Source organism: Nanorana parkeri, unplaced genomic scaffold (assembly GCF_000935625.1).
Source record: "Nanorana parkeri isolate BGI_ZX_2015 unplaced genomic scaffold, ASM93562v1 scaffold818, whole genome shotgun sequence".
In the NCBI taxonomy this organism is placed as follows: domain Eukaryota; kingdom Metazoa; phylum Chordata; class Amphibia; order Anura; family Dicroglossidae; genus Nanorana; species Nanorana parkeri.
The window spans coordinates 475,727-490,076 of NW_017307086.1; the positions used below are offsets into that span (position 1 = coordinate 475,727).

General features: G+C 41.1%; 1 protein-coding gene across 1 annotated transcript in view; it reads right to left on the reverse strand.

Annotated features, from left to right (window-relative positions):
• Window positions 1–14,350, reverse strand: part of FAM160A1 (family with sequence similarity 160 member A1) — a 185,918-nt gene that overhangs the window by 74,032 nt on the left and 97,536 nt on the right. Inside the window, exon 4 of the mRNA XM_018565148.1 lies at window positions 8,507–9,133. Coding sequence (XP_018420650.1) covers window positions 8,507–9,133 — 627 coding nt within the window. The remainder of the gene's footprint in view (window positions 1–8,506; window positions 9,134–14,350) is intronic.

Here is a 14,350-nt window from a genome sequence, read left to right on the forward strand (position 1 = left end):
AGAGCAGTAATATAAAATCCCTCTTTTTTTTCCTACCCTGTTTATTGCATTTGCATTTATTTAGGCTATGCTGGACATTTGCAATATTATTATCTAATAGGCAGCATTAAAATAGCAAGAAGTTCAGTATATTCCACTTAACATTTATGCAAGGCTATATATTCTGCTTACTGATTCCCTCAGACAGTAATGTGTGCTAGTTCACTGTTTCTGGTGTTGACTTTCACCAGCTCAGCATCAAAGCGTCCCTATAAATTTGCTGCTTACTATGCCAAGTAACGAACGACCATATTGTCAATGTAGATAAAGTTTAAACATCAGTTTGGGCTCTTAAAATATACATGTTGTACATATATTCAGTTTAATGGACAATAAAAGCAACTAACGGTACTTTTATGCGTGAGTAAAACGCTGTACCTAACCTAAGCTACAGATTTGTATTCATACAGATCATTGTACATCTGTATTAGAAAGGTCAGACTCCCTAAAATCAACTGAATAAATAACATTTTCAACTACCAACAGTGCCACCTTGTGGAAACAGTGGAAACAATGGAAACAGACTATACACTAATGCATGTACTGTTTAAAGGGAACTAACTCTAAAGAAGTATGGAGGCTGCTATTGCTGAGCCCCTTTCTGAAAATACTAGTTCCCTGGGCTTCAGAGGCTAATGGCTTTAGTACTTTCCAAGTAAGTGACCTGGAACTAGATAAGGAGCTCTATTTTCTATGATTTGCATGCTGGTTCCAGGTCAGTACCTCTGAAAGTCTAGAAGCAAAAGACGAGTATTTTTTTATCAGCACAACATCATTCATATTCTTCTCAATAACAAGTTTCCATTAAAGAAGAGCTCCAGGAAAAGTTTTTTTTAACCCTTGTAGTGGGGCTACCCCTGCACTGCAAGGGTTAAGTGCTCATTTTCGTCTAGAGAGAAAAATACAAACGTTATACTGACTTGATCCATGCAGCCCGCTGACTATAAGGCCAGTCCCTTCAGCCTCTCTCCCCCTCTGCTCCAGGCGTCTAAGGTCCCCTGAGTCATCATGTCCTATGGCACATGAGAGCACCGAGGGACATACCATCTTTGGAGTGGAGGAGGAGTCAAGCAGCTGGGACCATAGTAGCAGCCAGCCGGCTGTCCCTTGACAAAAATGAGCACTTAACCCTTCTTGTGCGGAGCTAGCCCCACAGTAAGGGTTAACAATAATGAAGCCCAGAGTTCTTCTTTAAGACTGCAGGGATACTTTAGAATATTTCTTATAATTTATCTAAAGCCCCTTTTTTTTTTTTTTTTAGATAAAGTAGGAAGTGCCAGAAGCCACTGTCAGTTTTCTGTTGCCAACTGTGTTCCATTGAGGTTAGGGTTGAGATTTTCCTTCACTTCCTGTCCTAAACACAGCAGGGAGTGAGAGGAAATCTCTCTAAAGTGAGTAAAATCCCCTCTTACACAGTTGTACCTAGAAGAATGGTCCTCATTAAAATATTTGCTTTATTCTGGTGACAACGAAAAAAAAGAACGTAATTCTCACCAGGACAAATAGAGACTGTAGATCTCCCCAGGGGGGGAAACAGCAATAAAAACCTGGCAACGTTTTAACCCTTCCCCACTCTATCCAAAACTAGAAAAAACATGTTTTGCCTTCAGATAAACTTTTAGACTGGCCTAATAAATTTCTATGAGCTATATCCATATCAGAGAACAAAATTTGATGTTTTATTTGTATCACTGAGTTCAGCCTGCTGAGCAAAGCATAATGCCTTTATCAAATATAAGGTGCCTCTATTCAATACTCATAACACAACTCTCTGCATTGTGAAAGGACAATAGCTATTTTATATATATATTGGCTTGACACACAAATCCCCAGGCAACTATAAGTCAGCAAACAGCAGACAGGAAAAAATCATTACTATGATGAAGAGATACAAAGCATCAAACTCACTCAACAGAATAAAGGTTAGACGATTGACTTGTTCTACAAATGAATCATCTCGAGGGGCGCAGCAGTTTGACATGGAGCCCTCCCAGCCACACTGCATGAGCACAGTACAACAAAAGTGATATGTGTCTTTTTACATAAAAACATAACTGACTGTAAACATTTATAAGTAACGTCTCAAAGTAAGAGCTTTGTAAAAACCGCTGCAGCATCACCGGCACACATGGACACCGGCCCATGCACTAAAACGGGCGGGCTGATGTGAGCCCCAAGGATTAACTCAAATTTTAACTACATATTTAGGGTTAAAGGAAAATTCCACCTTTTCAAAAAGGTGGACACATATTTATAAAAGAATAGTCACAATGGTCAGTGGCATCACATGGTGGGTGCAGGGGGTGACTGCAAGTCTCAGGAGATGTGGAGTGAGATTTGTTGATGTCATTACTGTGCTACTTACTGTTCTCCTTGCTGGAGGCTTTCACATGAGGAAGCAAAGCCCTGCCTCTCCCAAGATGGCCAGTATTGGCAAAAAGATCAGCTGCTGGGAGAGCAGTGACTAATCTGTTGCTCTCTGCCTGGCTTTTTTGAGAGTAAGTGCACTTTAACCACTTGTAGACCGGGGTGTTTACACCCCCTTCCTGCTCATGCAACACTGTACTGAATTGTATATCTTTTTTTGGGGGACACATAGAGCTTTCTTTTGGTGGTATTTAAAAAATGTTATGTTATGTTTTTCTATAGCGAAAAAAGTACCAAAAATGTTGAGAAAAAAAAAAGTTTTCCCTACATTATGTTAAAAAACATTTATTATTACCCACATTTGGTAAAATATAAAAGGCGAGGTCACGTCGGATAAATAGACACCAAACATGTCAAGCTTTAAAATTGCCTGTGCCATTGGAGACGCTTTAAAAGCTTTTACCACTCATCAGTTTAGTGTTAACGGTGATTGATGGCCCTAAAATTATTGCTTGCACTCCGACGTTCGCAGTGATATGTAACATGTGCGGCGCAATGGCCGCGATCGTAGTTTTTGCACATAAGCGCACCCAACGCCTGCCCTGAAAAAATGTTTTAGTGGTTTTTATTGTTTTTATATGTGACTTTTTAATATATATTTTTTCTTGTAACTAATTTTTTTTAACCTTTTGTTTTTCACTTAACTTTATTGCCATCACATACAGTAAGGGGATAATAAGCCCCCTATATGATAGGCAATTTAAAGTGACAGGTCCTCTTTTTTTGAGACATTAGGGGTCTTTAAGACCTTTTTAAGGGCCTTTCACCCTGTACTTAACTTCCAAAAAATGTTTACTCTTGTTTGTGTTGCTGTTAGAGATATTTCCCCTCACTTTCTGACTTGGGGACAAAGTTTTTTTTATCAGACAGGAAGTGCAGGAATCTCTCCAATGGAGCCTCTGACTGCAGTAAAAATTGACACTGACTATCCAAAACAAAAAAAAAACAGTTTGGCTATAGATACACTTTAGGTTTAATGATAAAAGCTGCAGCTGGGAACAGGCATAAGCAAGCTCAAAGGCCTAGGGCTCGCAGGCCCCCTTTTATAAGAAATGTTATGATAGAAACATACAGGCTACAATATCATTGGTTGCCAAGCTCTACATCACTGCAACTAGCCATAAATCTGACATTTCTTAGACAGTATGTCTAAGTACATGGACTGGACATGTGCCAAGTATGTATGTTCTTAGGGTTCATCTAAAGTTCCTCTGTATGTCTGTACAACAAGGCCTCATTCCCACTGTAATCGGCCCGCGCGTACAGCTCCGTGCTGCCTGCATGACCGTATCGAGCAGCTCCCGGGAATGACAGGTGCTGCGTGTGAATAATACGCAGCCCACGTCCTTCTTTATGGGACTATGCGTCCCCCTATGCTCACCTGGCCTGCACATCCGTAGGGGTGCGTGTGAGCGTACTCGTACGCTGACAAGATGGATCCTGTCTGCGTCCGAGCGAGGAAACACACACCCCTACGGACATGCACTTGAGGTGAGTGTAGGGGGGCGTGCAGCTGCGTAGTCCCATGGAGAAGGAAGGGGGCTGCATACTAATCACACGCAGCACCTGTCCTTCCCGAGAGCTGCTCGATACGGCCACGCAGCACAGAGCTGTACGTGCGGACCGATTACAGTGTGAATGAGGGCTAAAGCTAGTCAACTTCTAGGACTAAATAACTTTATCTATTACATAATATTATTATTATTATTATTAATAATAATAATAATGTATGTGCTAACTAATATCAACAACATGACGTGTATGAGTTAGTATCAAAATTCCACTACAATAGTGAATGTATGTTTTATACAAATACTTCTGTATGCAAAACGATGGGAATGTATGACTTCACTGTGTGTTCTAGTAGACTAACATATAACATTTGCCTATATTATGCCCAAACAAATTAGACATATCCTAAGTCCAGGTTGTATTAATTGCATTGTTTTGTATTTGTGGGTTGTCTGTGGTCAGAGACAGAAAATGAAAGTCTGTCCTTCTTTCCCTGAGCTCTAAAACAACATTAATAGATGGCTGCAAACAACAAATCCTCTAAGCTCATTTATGAGGTAGGAGCACGCAGTCCAGGCTTCTCACATAATTACATAGTTCTGCAAAGCTTCCATAGCAACATGTTGCTCTGTGTAAACATATGCAAATGGGAACTTTTAGTACCACGCAGAGTTTCCGTCAATCTCCACCTATATAACTGGGTAGCAGGTTTACAGAAGTGAAAAATAAAGGAAGGAGACTATGCATAATTGCACAAGCTATGTCTGTCTTAAAGGACACTTAAATAATCCTGACATTTTCTTCTGTTCTACGTCATATCTACACAACAATACACCTTTGTGTTATTCTGTGCCCTTTCATCTTAACCCGTTCATCTTTTCTTAGAAATCTCTTAAGAGATTCCTAAGAAAAAGAATGTACATTAAGAAATGCCAGGCATCTTTGCTTACAGTGAGCAGTAAAAATAGGACAAAACATACAGAGCAATTGAATGTGGGAGCTGCCAACACATCATCATATGTTTGCAGAGCCGGATCATTCACAAGGCAGCCTAGGCTGGAGGGCCAGTGGGCCCAGCTTAATCGTTCATGTAAACCACAAGGATGGCACCATTGGTCAAAGCTGTGCACCTGCTTGTCAAGGGAGGATGTACCTGTGGGCAGTTGTTGTCTGATGGGGAGAGGCCATGCTAGAATAAACAATGAAAATACAATTGCAATGCCTATCAAAGTCAATTGAAGGGATGGGGGCATGGCTGCTACCTTGCTTAGTAGCAGCCTTAATTGGTCTCTGGATTTCTCACTTGATTTCTGATCTTGTTTTCCTTTTTCCACAGTTTAGAGCCAGATGGGACACAACGGCTCTATTCCTAAAACTGACTGATCATGCAACTGTCACTCACTCTTGCCTGCAGGGATACCCCCTCCTCCCTCTGCTTCTTTAGTGCTCATTGGAGGGTGGGCAGAGCTTGCTCTGGCTCTAGAGAGGCAGAGCCAGATGTCAATCAGACAGTCAGGGTGCAGCGTGGCCCTGCACTGCCATCTGCTAGCAGCCATTAGCCCTGTAATTTGCTGACTTTGGATCAGATGAGAACACTAGTAAATATACCCATGTGACCTGAAAGAAAAGTAAAGTCAATGTCTGTTTTTATTTTAATTTATTGTACTAATTTACAAATTACATTATTATTCTCCATGGCTCATTCAATGTCCCTGCCACAGTCATAAAAACCCACTTATTTGGTTAGAAGATATCTAGGTACCAGCTTGTTGTCAGATTATGAGAAAACTGGAGTTAAAGCACACAAGCAAATGGAGAATATCCTAACATAAAAGGACAGCTTTTAGCTCTGTCACAAAAGTAGTGAGGCGTATTTTAATCTCTGGCTTCACAATGATTCCAGGGCTCCATTTTGACTTTAATCAGCACTATCTCACATACACTAATGTCATTTCTTCTTTTCAGCAGGATACTAGTAACTAAAATACCACAGATCTCTGCTGGTCATCTTTGTTAATGATGTCAGAACACCAGGAGAACTGGTTATTAAATCTATGTTTGGAAACCTGGACATCACTTCATCCAACCTTAAACATGTGATGATAAAAATATAGGAAATCTCTCATTCCAGGCTTGTTTGTAAAGGTACAGGCTGTGATCTTAATTCAGGCTTTGGTACCTAGTGAGTCAATGACCTGGAAAAAGCATACAGCCTGTAAAGTATGCATTCTGTATACAGTACTTGGTGCACAATAGTGGATGAATGTTTCAACCCCATAGCAAGTCATCAATGGTAGCTCCCATACTTCTAGCAAAAAGTGCCTTTTATATCCATCTGTAGTAATTTATATCTGTAAGGAGTGTGCCTTACCTTTTACATTACTTAAAACGAGCATTTCTGTTCTATTAGGCACTAAATATTAGTGTCAGTCAGCTTTCCTTTAAGTTGTAGTGCTGATACCAAAATAAATTGGTGGAAGTTCTGCCACTGCTGGTGCCACCATGGTAGAGCATGCACTACCTAGGGAATCCTACAGGGAAATCTGCACCTCTCCACCCCCACCCATAGAAGCAATTTTACTGAATCATAGTTCCCTGTGTTATGACTATTTATGGTTTGCAAATCTGTTCCCATTGGACCATATCTGTTATTAATAACTTGATACAGGGGTTCCCCTTTCCAGGCTGCACCATTTGACATTTGAAGCAGACCAGCAGGATCATGAGACCTGATTTTAGAAAACATTGTCTTATAGTACTGTCACAATTTTTTTAAGTTTATGTTTTTTTATTTATACAGGATTTGTCTACTGGTGCCTTGACATCTGCTTAGACTTTACAAGATGACAGAGTGGTAGAAAATCACTGCTACCCCCACTGACTTCCAGCAAGCTTTGCTGCAAAAGTGACCTGCTACATGGGTCACTTAGGCCCCAAGTCAAAAGCAATACCAGTACCAAACAATTGTTCTCAATTGTTCTCAATTGATATTCGGTCACAGAGATTTCTACTAAGTCATATACATCTGTATCCAAAGTCAGAATAGTACCCTAAGCAATAAAACCATCGTAAACAGGGGATGTGGGCCAGACAGAAATGATCTTTCATTAGCCTGCTAAAACTAAACAACTGAAAGCATATATTGTATTCTATATAAAGGGTTATTAATTGATGCTAGTTATCTGGCTGTTGCAATTGTTTTTAACATTTTAAGACTCCTTGACCTCAATAAGAAGGACCATCTAAAACAGAGACAAACAGAGTTATTCACAAAAGGGTGAAGAGTTTGGAGAAGGCAGGAGAAGTGAACAATCTAGGCCAATATAGCTGATTTGGAAACATTCTCCAATTCAGCTCACTTTCTAGATCAGCTATTTTGGCCTAGATTGTTTCTCTTCTCCTGCTTCTCCAAACTCTTCACCCTTTAGTGAATAACCCTGAAAATGTCAGCATGAAAATATTGTGTTTCATGCACCAGTACAGCAGTTGGCAAAATAATACTGCCCGGGGCAATAACAGCAACAGTTTAAATAAAACTTAGATTTAAACCATATGAATAAAAGATGACTGCTTTAAGAACACTCATAGTGTTATAGTTTGTGCCATTCTCAACATTTATTCCGCTGGCTATAGTCTGCATGTAAATGTGTAGAAAATATAAATGTATGCTTGTGAAAAATACTTATACTTTGACTGGTTCATCCCTGGATGGTTTTAATTGGTTGCCCATAATCATTGACCTTTCCACATCTTCACAGATTAGTACACTGCTTCACTAAGTAGACTATACAAAATTATTGTGATTCATGTCACCTTTATGGTATAAATAAAGCCCAGTATGTTTTAGAAAATCAGTATGATTGAGGTGATGTACACCTGGAAGCTTTAACATCTTTAAATAGTTAGTTTGGCAGGACCCAGAAAAGGAAAGCAGACGGAAAAGGACTAAAAGTGCCTGTGGTCTGTGTAGCTAATCTTGCACACCATCTTTGTGGAGGTGGTCATATTGATAGAGAACGGGCTTGGCTTCCTCATATTAGAGTTGCCCCCTGATGACTAGTGATCTGATGAATGGTATGGGAATATTCAAGAATCAGCAGTAGAGGTTCAGATTCACAGAATGAATGAAGCAGAAGCAGCAAGGTACAGCTTCCTCTCCAGCAAACCCTCAGGAGAATAGTTAGCGGTAGTGACATTATTACATCTCATTCCAAATCTTGCAAGTCTAGCATTTAGAGGTAGCAGTGCCTTTGATGATGTTAACCGGCATATATGAATGCATGAGGATTAAGGCATGAACCAAGGTGGTACATTCTAGTCGAAAGGTAGATCTTTCAGAGTACAATAAAAATTTTGAGGTGTTCCATATAAGATAGCAAATTTTAAATTTTTGAGTCGAGGTCCACTATAATAAAGTGACTTACAGCATAAAAGATTTTAATAGCGTTCCCTGAATATATTAAATACGGGTGTGGTACCGGCAAGGTTACAAGGTATACAATACAATACAGCAAAAAGTTAAACTTACCGGGCAGAAGTAAGTGCTCTCAACTATATGTTGTGCAACCGTGTTATTCTCAGCTGATAACGACATAATAAAGAGCAAGGCATCCCGAGCCTGTTGTCCCACTGTGCCCTCTCGGTGGATAAAGGGTATCAATAAGGAGAAGATAAGAAAGTTGGCAGCTCCTTGGTCTTCACTGGTGTGAAAAAACAATTCTAAGATGGATGGATCTTTGGCAAGGATTGAACATAACTGGTTAAGTAGAACAACCAGTTCAGTCTCCACACTCGGAGTTGATGTCCCCGAACAAGTACTTAATAACATCATCAATGGCTTCAGTATAGGCTTGTGATGTAGCAAAGGCTGATGAGACTGGGTCACCAGCAAATCATACATCTTTAGCTGCTCAAATTTGGTCTCATCAGTAAATTCTCTCCTGAGGCTCCATAGAAATAGTTTCTCCATAATATTCTCTGACACCACAAACTCCAGAATAGGCCCCATGGCGGCATCTTTCACTTTCTCTTCAATTAAAAGCAAGATCATGTGTTCCACATAATTCTGTACGGCACTAACTTCATCCGCAGAAATCGATCCGTATCTTGCATGAGAGTTCTTAAATGGGTCATGCTTTTCCAAAATGCGCTGAACCTACGAGAACATAAAAATTATATAAATGCAAAATATGAAGGTCATACAAATAGCACAGTTCCTTTAAACATCACAAGTGTTTACATATTAATGCTGTAAATGAATAGCGGTTTTAAATATTTATACAGAAGAAACCAATTTAAACATCAGCGCAACATCATAGACAAAAATGCATGTTTCAGAATGAGCAATAATCTTAATGAAGCTTAATTTGAACCACTCTCAGTTATCACATCATATCACCACAGTGTAATCAAGACACTGTAAATGTTCATTTGCAATATTTTGCCAATTGGTGAGCAGGAGCCAAACAGTCCCAGAACTGTAGTACACTTGTTTACAATGCTAGATATATCCATTCCCTGTATAAGATGAAATATGTCATTAGGAATCTGAAAGAGATACAAAAAGTACAGAAAACTAAACTGTGGCATATTTCAAAAAACAACTAAGCGATAATTAATGTGAATTGCTAAACTGCAAATGCTCTCCTGGAAATGTGCCATTGTGCTAAAATACTAAATTGGGCCAACCTTCAATTTGTGTTTTTTTTACTCCACACTCCTTGGTTTAACAAACTTCTCTTCTTGCATTAGAGTAGGACTGTAGCCTCTTGTCACACGATCTTGTGCTATGCTCACTATCATAGCTCACTGTGAACACACTGGTCTGCCCGAAGATGGGCTTTAGTCACTTTTAAATTCAGCTATATGATGTACTTTTGTTATTCTCAGCTGCAGTTTTTATGTTTCCCAATTGATTTTACTGCAGTTCGTTTAGCAATGATATAACACTCCTGAATAAAGGTAGATAAATAAAAATGTACTGTATAGCAGTTGCTACATATTGTAGAAGTGGGTTTCAGGCATTCATAAAATCCTGGACAAGGCTGTCTGAGCACCTTCAGTGAAACATTCATTCTGTTGCATGAGAGACCAGATGTTGGAGAGTTAAACCACCTGACAGCTTCAGGATTCTTATTACTTATCCTGTTGGAGATTATAGAAAATGCAACAGGAGGAGCTGAAACACAAACACCCAGTTGGACAGGAACAGAGTTAGGGCCCGTTCACACCAGTTGCAGTGCGTTTCCGACCCGATTCTGGCCAGAACGCACTGCCTCGCATTGCGGCCGGCTCACTTTTGAGGGTTAGTTCACACCATAAGCAGTGCGCTGCGGTCCGATTCTGGCCGCAACGCACTGCCTCGCATTGCGGCCGGCTCACTTTTTTGACGGGCATGAGAGGGCGTGGCGGGCCATTGAAGAGAATGGCACCGTAGCCACGCTCTCCGCCCGCAATGCAATAGTGCTTGCAGCATTTTGATCGCAACTGACCACAGGCACAATGTGCTTTGCGATCCTATGCAGGCAGTCGCATTGCGGCCAGAGGCCGTGGCTAAGGTGCCATTCACTTCAATGGCCCGCCACGCCCCCTCCTGCCTTGCAAAAAAGTGAGCCTGCCGCAATGCGAGGCAGTGCGTTCCGGCCAGAATCGGACTGGAACGCATGCTTATGGTGGGAACATAGGGTGAGTGGGGCAGGAGGGGACATGGCGGACCATTGAAGTGAATGGCACTGTAGCCATTTATAATTTATCAACTATTTTCACCCACAATTCACACATCTTTCACCTCTTTTTCTAAAATACTATTGTGTGAAAAATGGGTGAACCTTTGGTGAAAGTTGTGTAAATCTTGGGTAAAAACATTTGTAAACAGGCCCCAAAATGTAGACATTTCATAGACGAGGGCAGCTGTACTAATAAAAAAAAATGAAAAAAACAACTGTCCCTGTTCAAAGAAACCAGTTATAGTCTGCCTTGATTTTTTTTTCCAATAAGCAGCAGGAAACATGGAAATTGATATGTAACTGGTTTTTGTATACAACACAACTCTTTGTCGGCTTTCACATACTACACCCAATGAGAGCACCTGCTGCACCACTTTCAGTTAATAATCAGATAAGTGCACACAACTACAACAGGTATATTCACCTGACAGCTGTTACTTATTAGGTTAGATAATGTTCACAACTCCAAGGTGACTCATTACATATTTACAAAGAGCTTCCAAGGTATCTGGAATAGGCACGAACCATGTATTGAGCTAATTGTATTGTGTCCCGTGCCTAATATCTACTATGGGGTCTATTCACTAAGCTGCCGTAGGAAGCCGAGTGAATGACCGACCTAAAGCGAAGTGAGCCGAACGCTGTTCGGCTATTCACTTCAGGCTTGTACGGCTGATTTCAGCCATATATCGGCTGAAATCAGCCATACATCGGGTGGCTTCGGGTCGGCCAAACATGCTCAGCATGTTCGGCCAACCCGAAGTGCAGAATTAGTTCGACTCAGCCAATCCAACATCTGGATCGGCTGAGCCGAACCTCCGGCAGGCTACTCGCTGCTGTTCGGTCTATTCTTATAGATGCCGAACAGCAGTGCCGAACAGCCCTTCGTGGGACCGAGCAGAACAGAAAAATAGTTTAAAAAGTAGAAAAAAATAAATAGAAAACGATTGTGCGGAGCTAGCAATGACAGCTAGCTCCGCCCAACTGTTTTCTATTGGCCGGCAGTTCTGCTGCCGTCAAAAACAAGAAAAAGTCTCCTTGGCGGCCGGGAGTCTCCCGCTCCCGGCCGCCAAGGAGAGAAACACTGCTTTTTCTTTATTCTGACACGGCTTCATGTCAGAATAAAGAAAAAAAAAGAAAAAGAAGTGTTTCTCTCCTGGGCGGCCGGGAGCGGGAGACTCCCAGCGCCCCTGGGAGAGTTTGCTGTCTGGAGATCAGTGTCCCTGGTTAGCTGGTAACCAGGGACGCTGATCTCTCTGCAAGTGGCCTGAGCTAGCCGTAACATCACGGCTGGCTCTGCCCAGCTGTCAGAAGCAGGCTGTCGGCCGGCCAATGGCCGGCCGCTCGGCCAGCTTTGGCTTTCAGCGCGGCCAGCTTTGGCCGAGGCATATGCGTTCGGCTCGACTGAGTCGCTCGGCAACGTTCGGGAGCTGTACGGGCTATTGTGAATAGCCCGTACAGCAGCTCTTTGGTTCTACTGAACTGAAGGGGTCCTGGGGCCGAAGCTAGCTGAAGGATCGGCCGAAGCTACGGCTAGATCCTTCGGCTGCTTCATGAATAGACCCCTATGTATCTTGTTTAAAAACACTCAGTTACACAGTTATGCAGCACATGCAGTATGAAGTATATTAAGGAGCATGCATGGGTATTAAACTAACTAATGTATGTGTTATTCTATTCTGAATTAGGTGCAGGCCCTGTAAATCATAACTATATAACAATTTAGTTATGTAGACGTAAATGAGCACATAACCCTTGGAGTGAAGGGGTAGCCCCACTGCAAGGGTTAAGTTTTATACTGGCCAGAGTTCTTCTTTAAGGAGTGTTTACATAATCCTAACACTGTAGTTATTATTTAACTTTCAAATAAAGTCCACCCACTGAAAGAACAAACACCAGTCATCTAAATGTTAGACCTGCCATTCTGTGTGTTAGTTTAAGTGGAATGGAGCACCCTCTTTAGGATTAACTTGCAGACACCATATGGTCAATGAACGCCTTGGTGAATCTTAAAATGGGTACAAACTATTAGAATTTTGTACAAACATTCATACGAAAAAATCTCATTATAACATATGACAATGTTAGCAGAGACTTGAATGTCGTTTGGAATTTTTGTTTGGTTTTAACATTTGATTTTGGAATGAATGTAGTTTCCTGAATAAAAGCCGCATTCACTTTAAGAATTTTGTTTATTTGAGAAAAACATTTCATCCCGTTCCTTAAATTTTTTTTTGTCAGTGAAAAACAATCATCGATTTTAACCCCATTAACTTTTAGAATTCCTAATGCACGTTACGAAAACGACCATGTACGTGTATAAGCAGCTTAGGCTCTTTACAGTTTACACTATGGGGTATAGTTTCATCTTCTGACAAACACGTTTAACATCAACCCACATACTGTGCTGACCCTGTATAAAGAAGGCCATTATGGGAGGTGTGAGGGATTTGATGCTTCGGATAGTAATCCCATCTCATAGGACAGTAGGCCATTGAAAGCTTGCTGTCTCTTGATTTGTGATCTTGGTGCCATATGTCAAATCCTTTATGTGACAGTTTCTGAGACTAAAGAAGTCATTCCACTTTCTATAGAAATAGAATATGATGAGTTTTAAGACACTCAGTTTATGTGTGCTCAGGATGTAACAACATTCATTTGAATAATATATTCAGCTTCACTAACACTTCCATCTGGGTTACTTTATATGCTTTACCTGGTACTCGATCGGCACCCTTGGAAAGCAATATAGAAGAATTTTAGGTGAAATTGAAAGCTATTATTCAATTTGCAAGTTTACACATTTACCTGTGTAAATTAAACCAAATGGATTTATCTCTGCCAGGAGAAAGGGAAGGGGTGGGTCCCTGTTAATCATTCAGAAGGAACCTGTTTTACTGAACCACTTTCTTCTTGGTTTTTCTTTTTTAATGATGTATATGGTAGGACTGTCAGAAGTACCAATAAAGGAGCCTGAATATATACTGAGAGTTTATCAAGGCTGCTATTGCTATTCTCTCCTTCTGAAAATGCTGGCTGTCTGGCTGTCAAGTCTCTAAACTTGCTGGATTCACAGATGGATGCAGATAGTTGCGGCCGCTGAGCCTGTACAAAGCAATGAGAGGCTAACAGCGACCGCAGCTGTCTGGCCATATTTGGGTGTAATCGCACAAGGAGTGATTATCTGCGGTTAGTTGATCGCCCTTGGATGTACAGCATGCTGTTTGCTTCCAGGGACGATCATTTTTCCCTAACCGCAGTTAATGGCGCCATGTGCCATTACATCCAAACACAGGTGGACAGCTGTAGCCACTGTAAGACGGCCATTGCTAGGTACAGGCTCAGCGGACGCAACTCTCTGCATCCACATGTGAATTCAGATGCAGGAATCCGGTGTATAGTGCTTCAGTGGGCACAATTTGCTGTGTGAATGAGGTCTAAGGAGTAATAAGCTGTAATATATTACATTCTTGTTTTGGGGTTTAGATATGCTTCAATATTTTTAGAGGCACAGACCAGGAAAAGTTTGCAGACCAGGAGTTCTGACTTCACTTTGACTTCCGAATCTGCATTCCTGGTCTGTGACTCAAGAACTGAAGCCATAAACAGCCAGGCAACTATTATTTGAAGAAGGAGGTCAGCAGCTG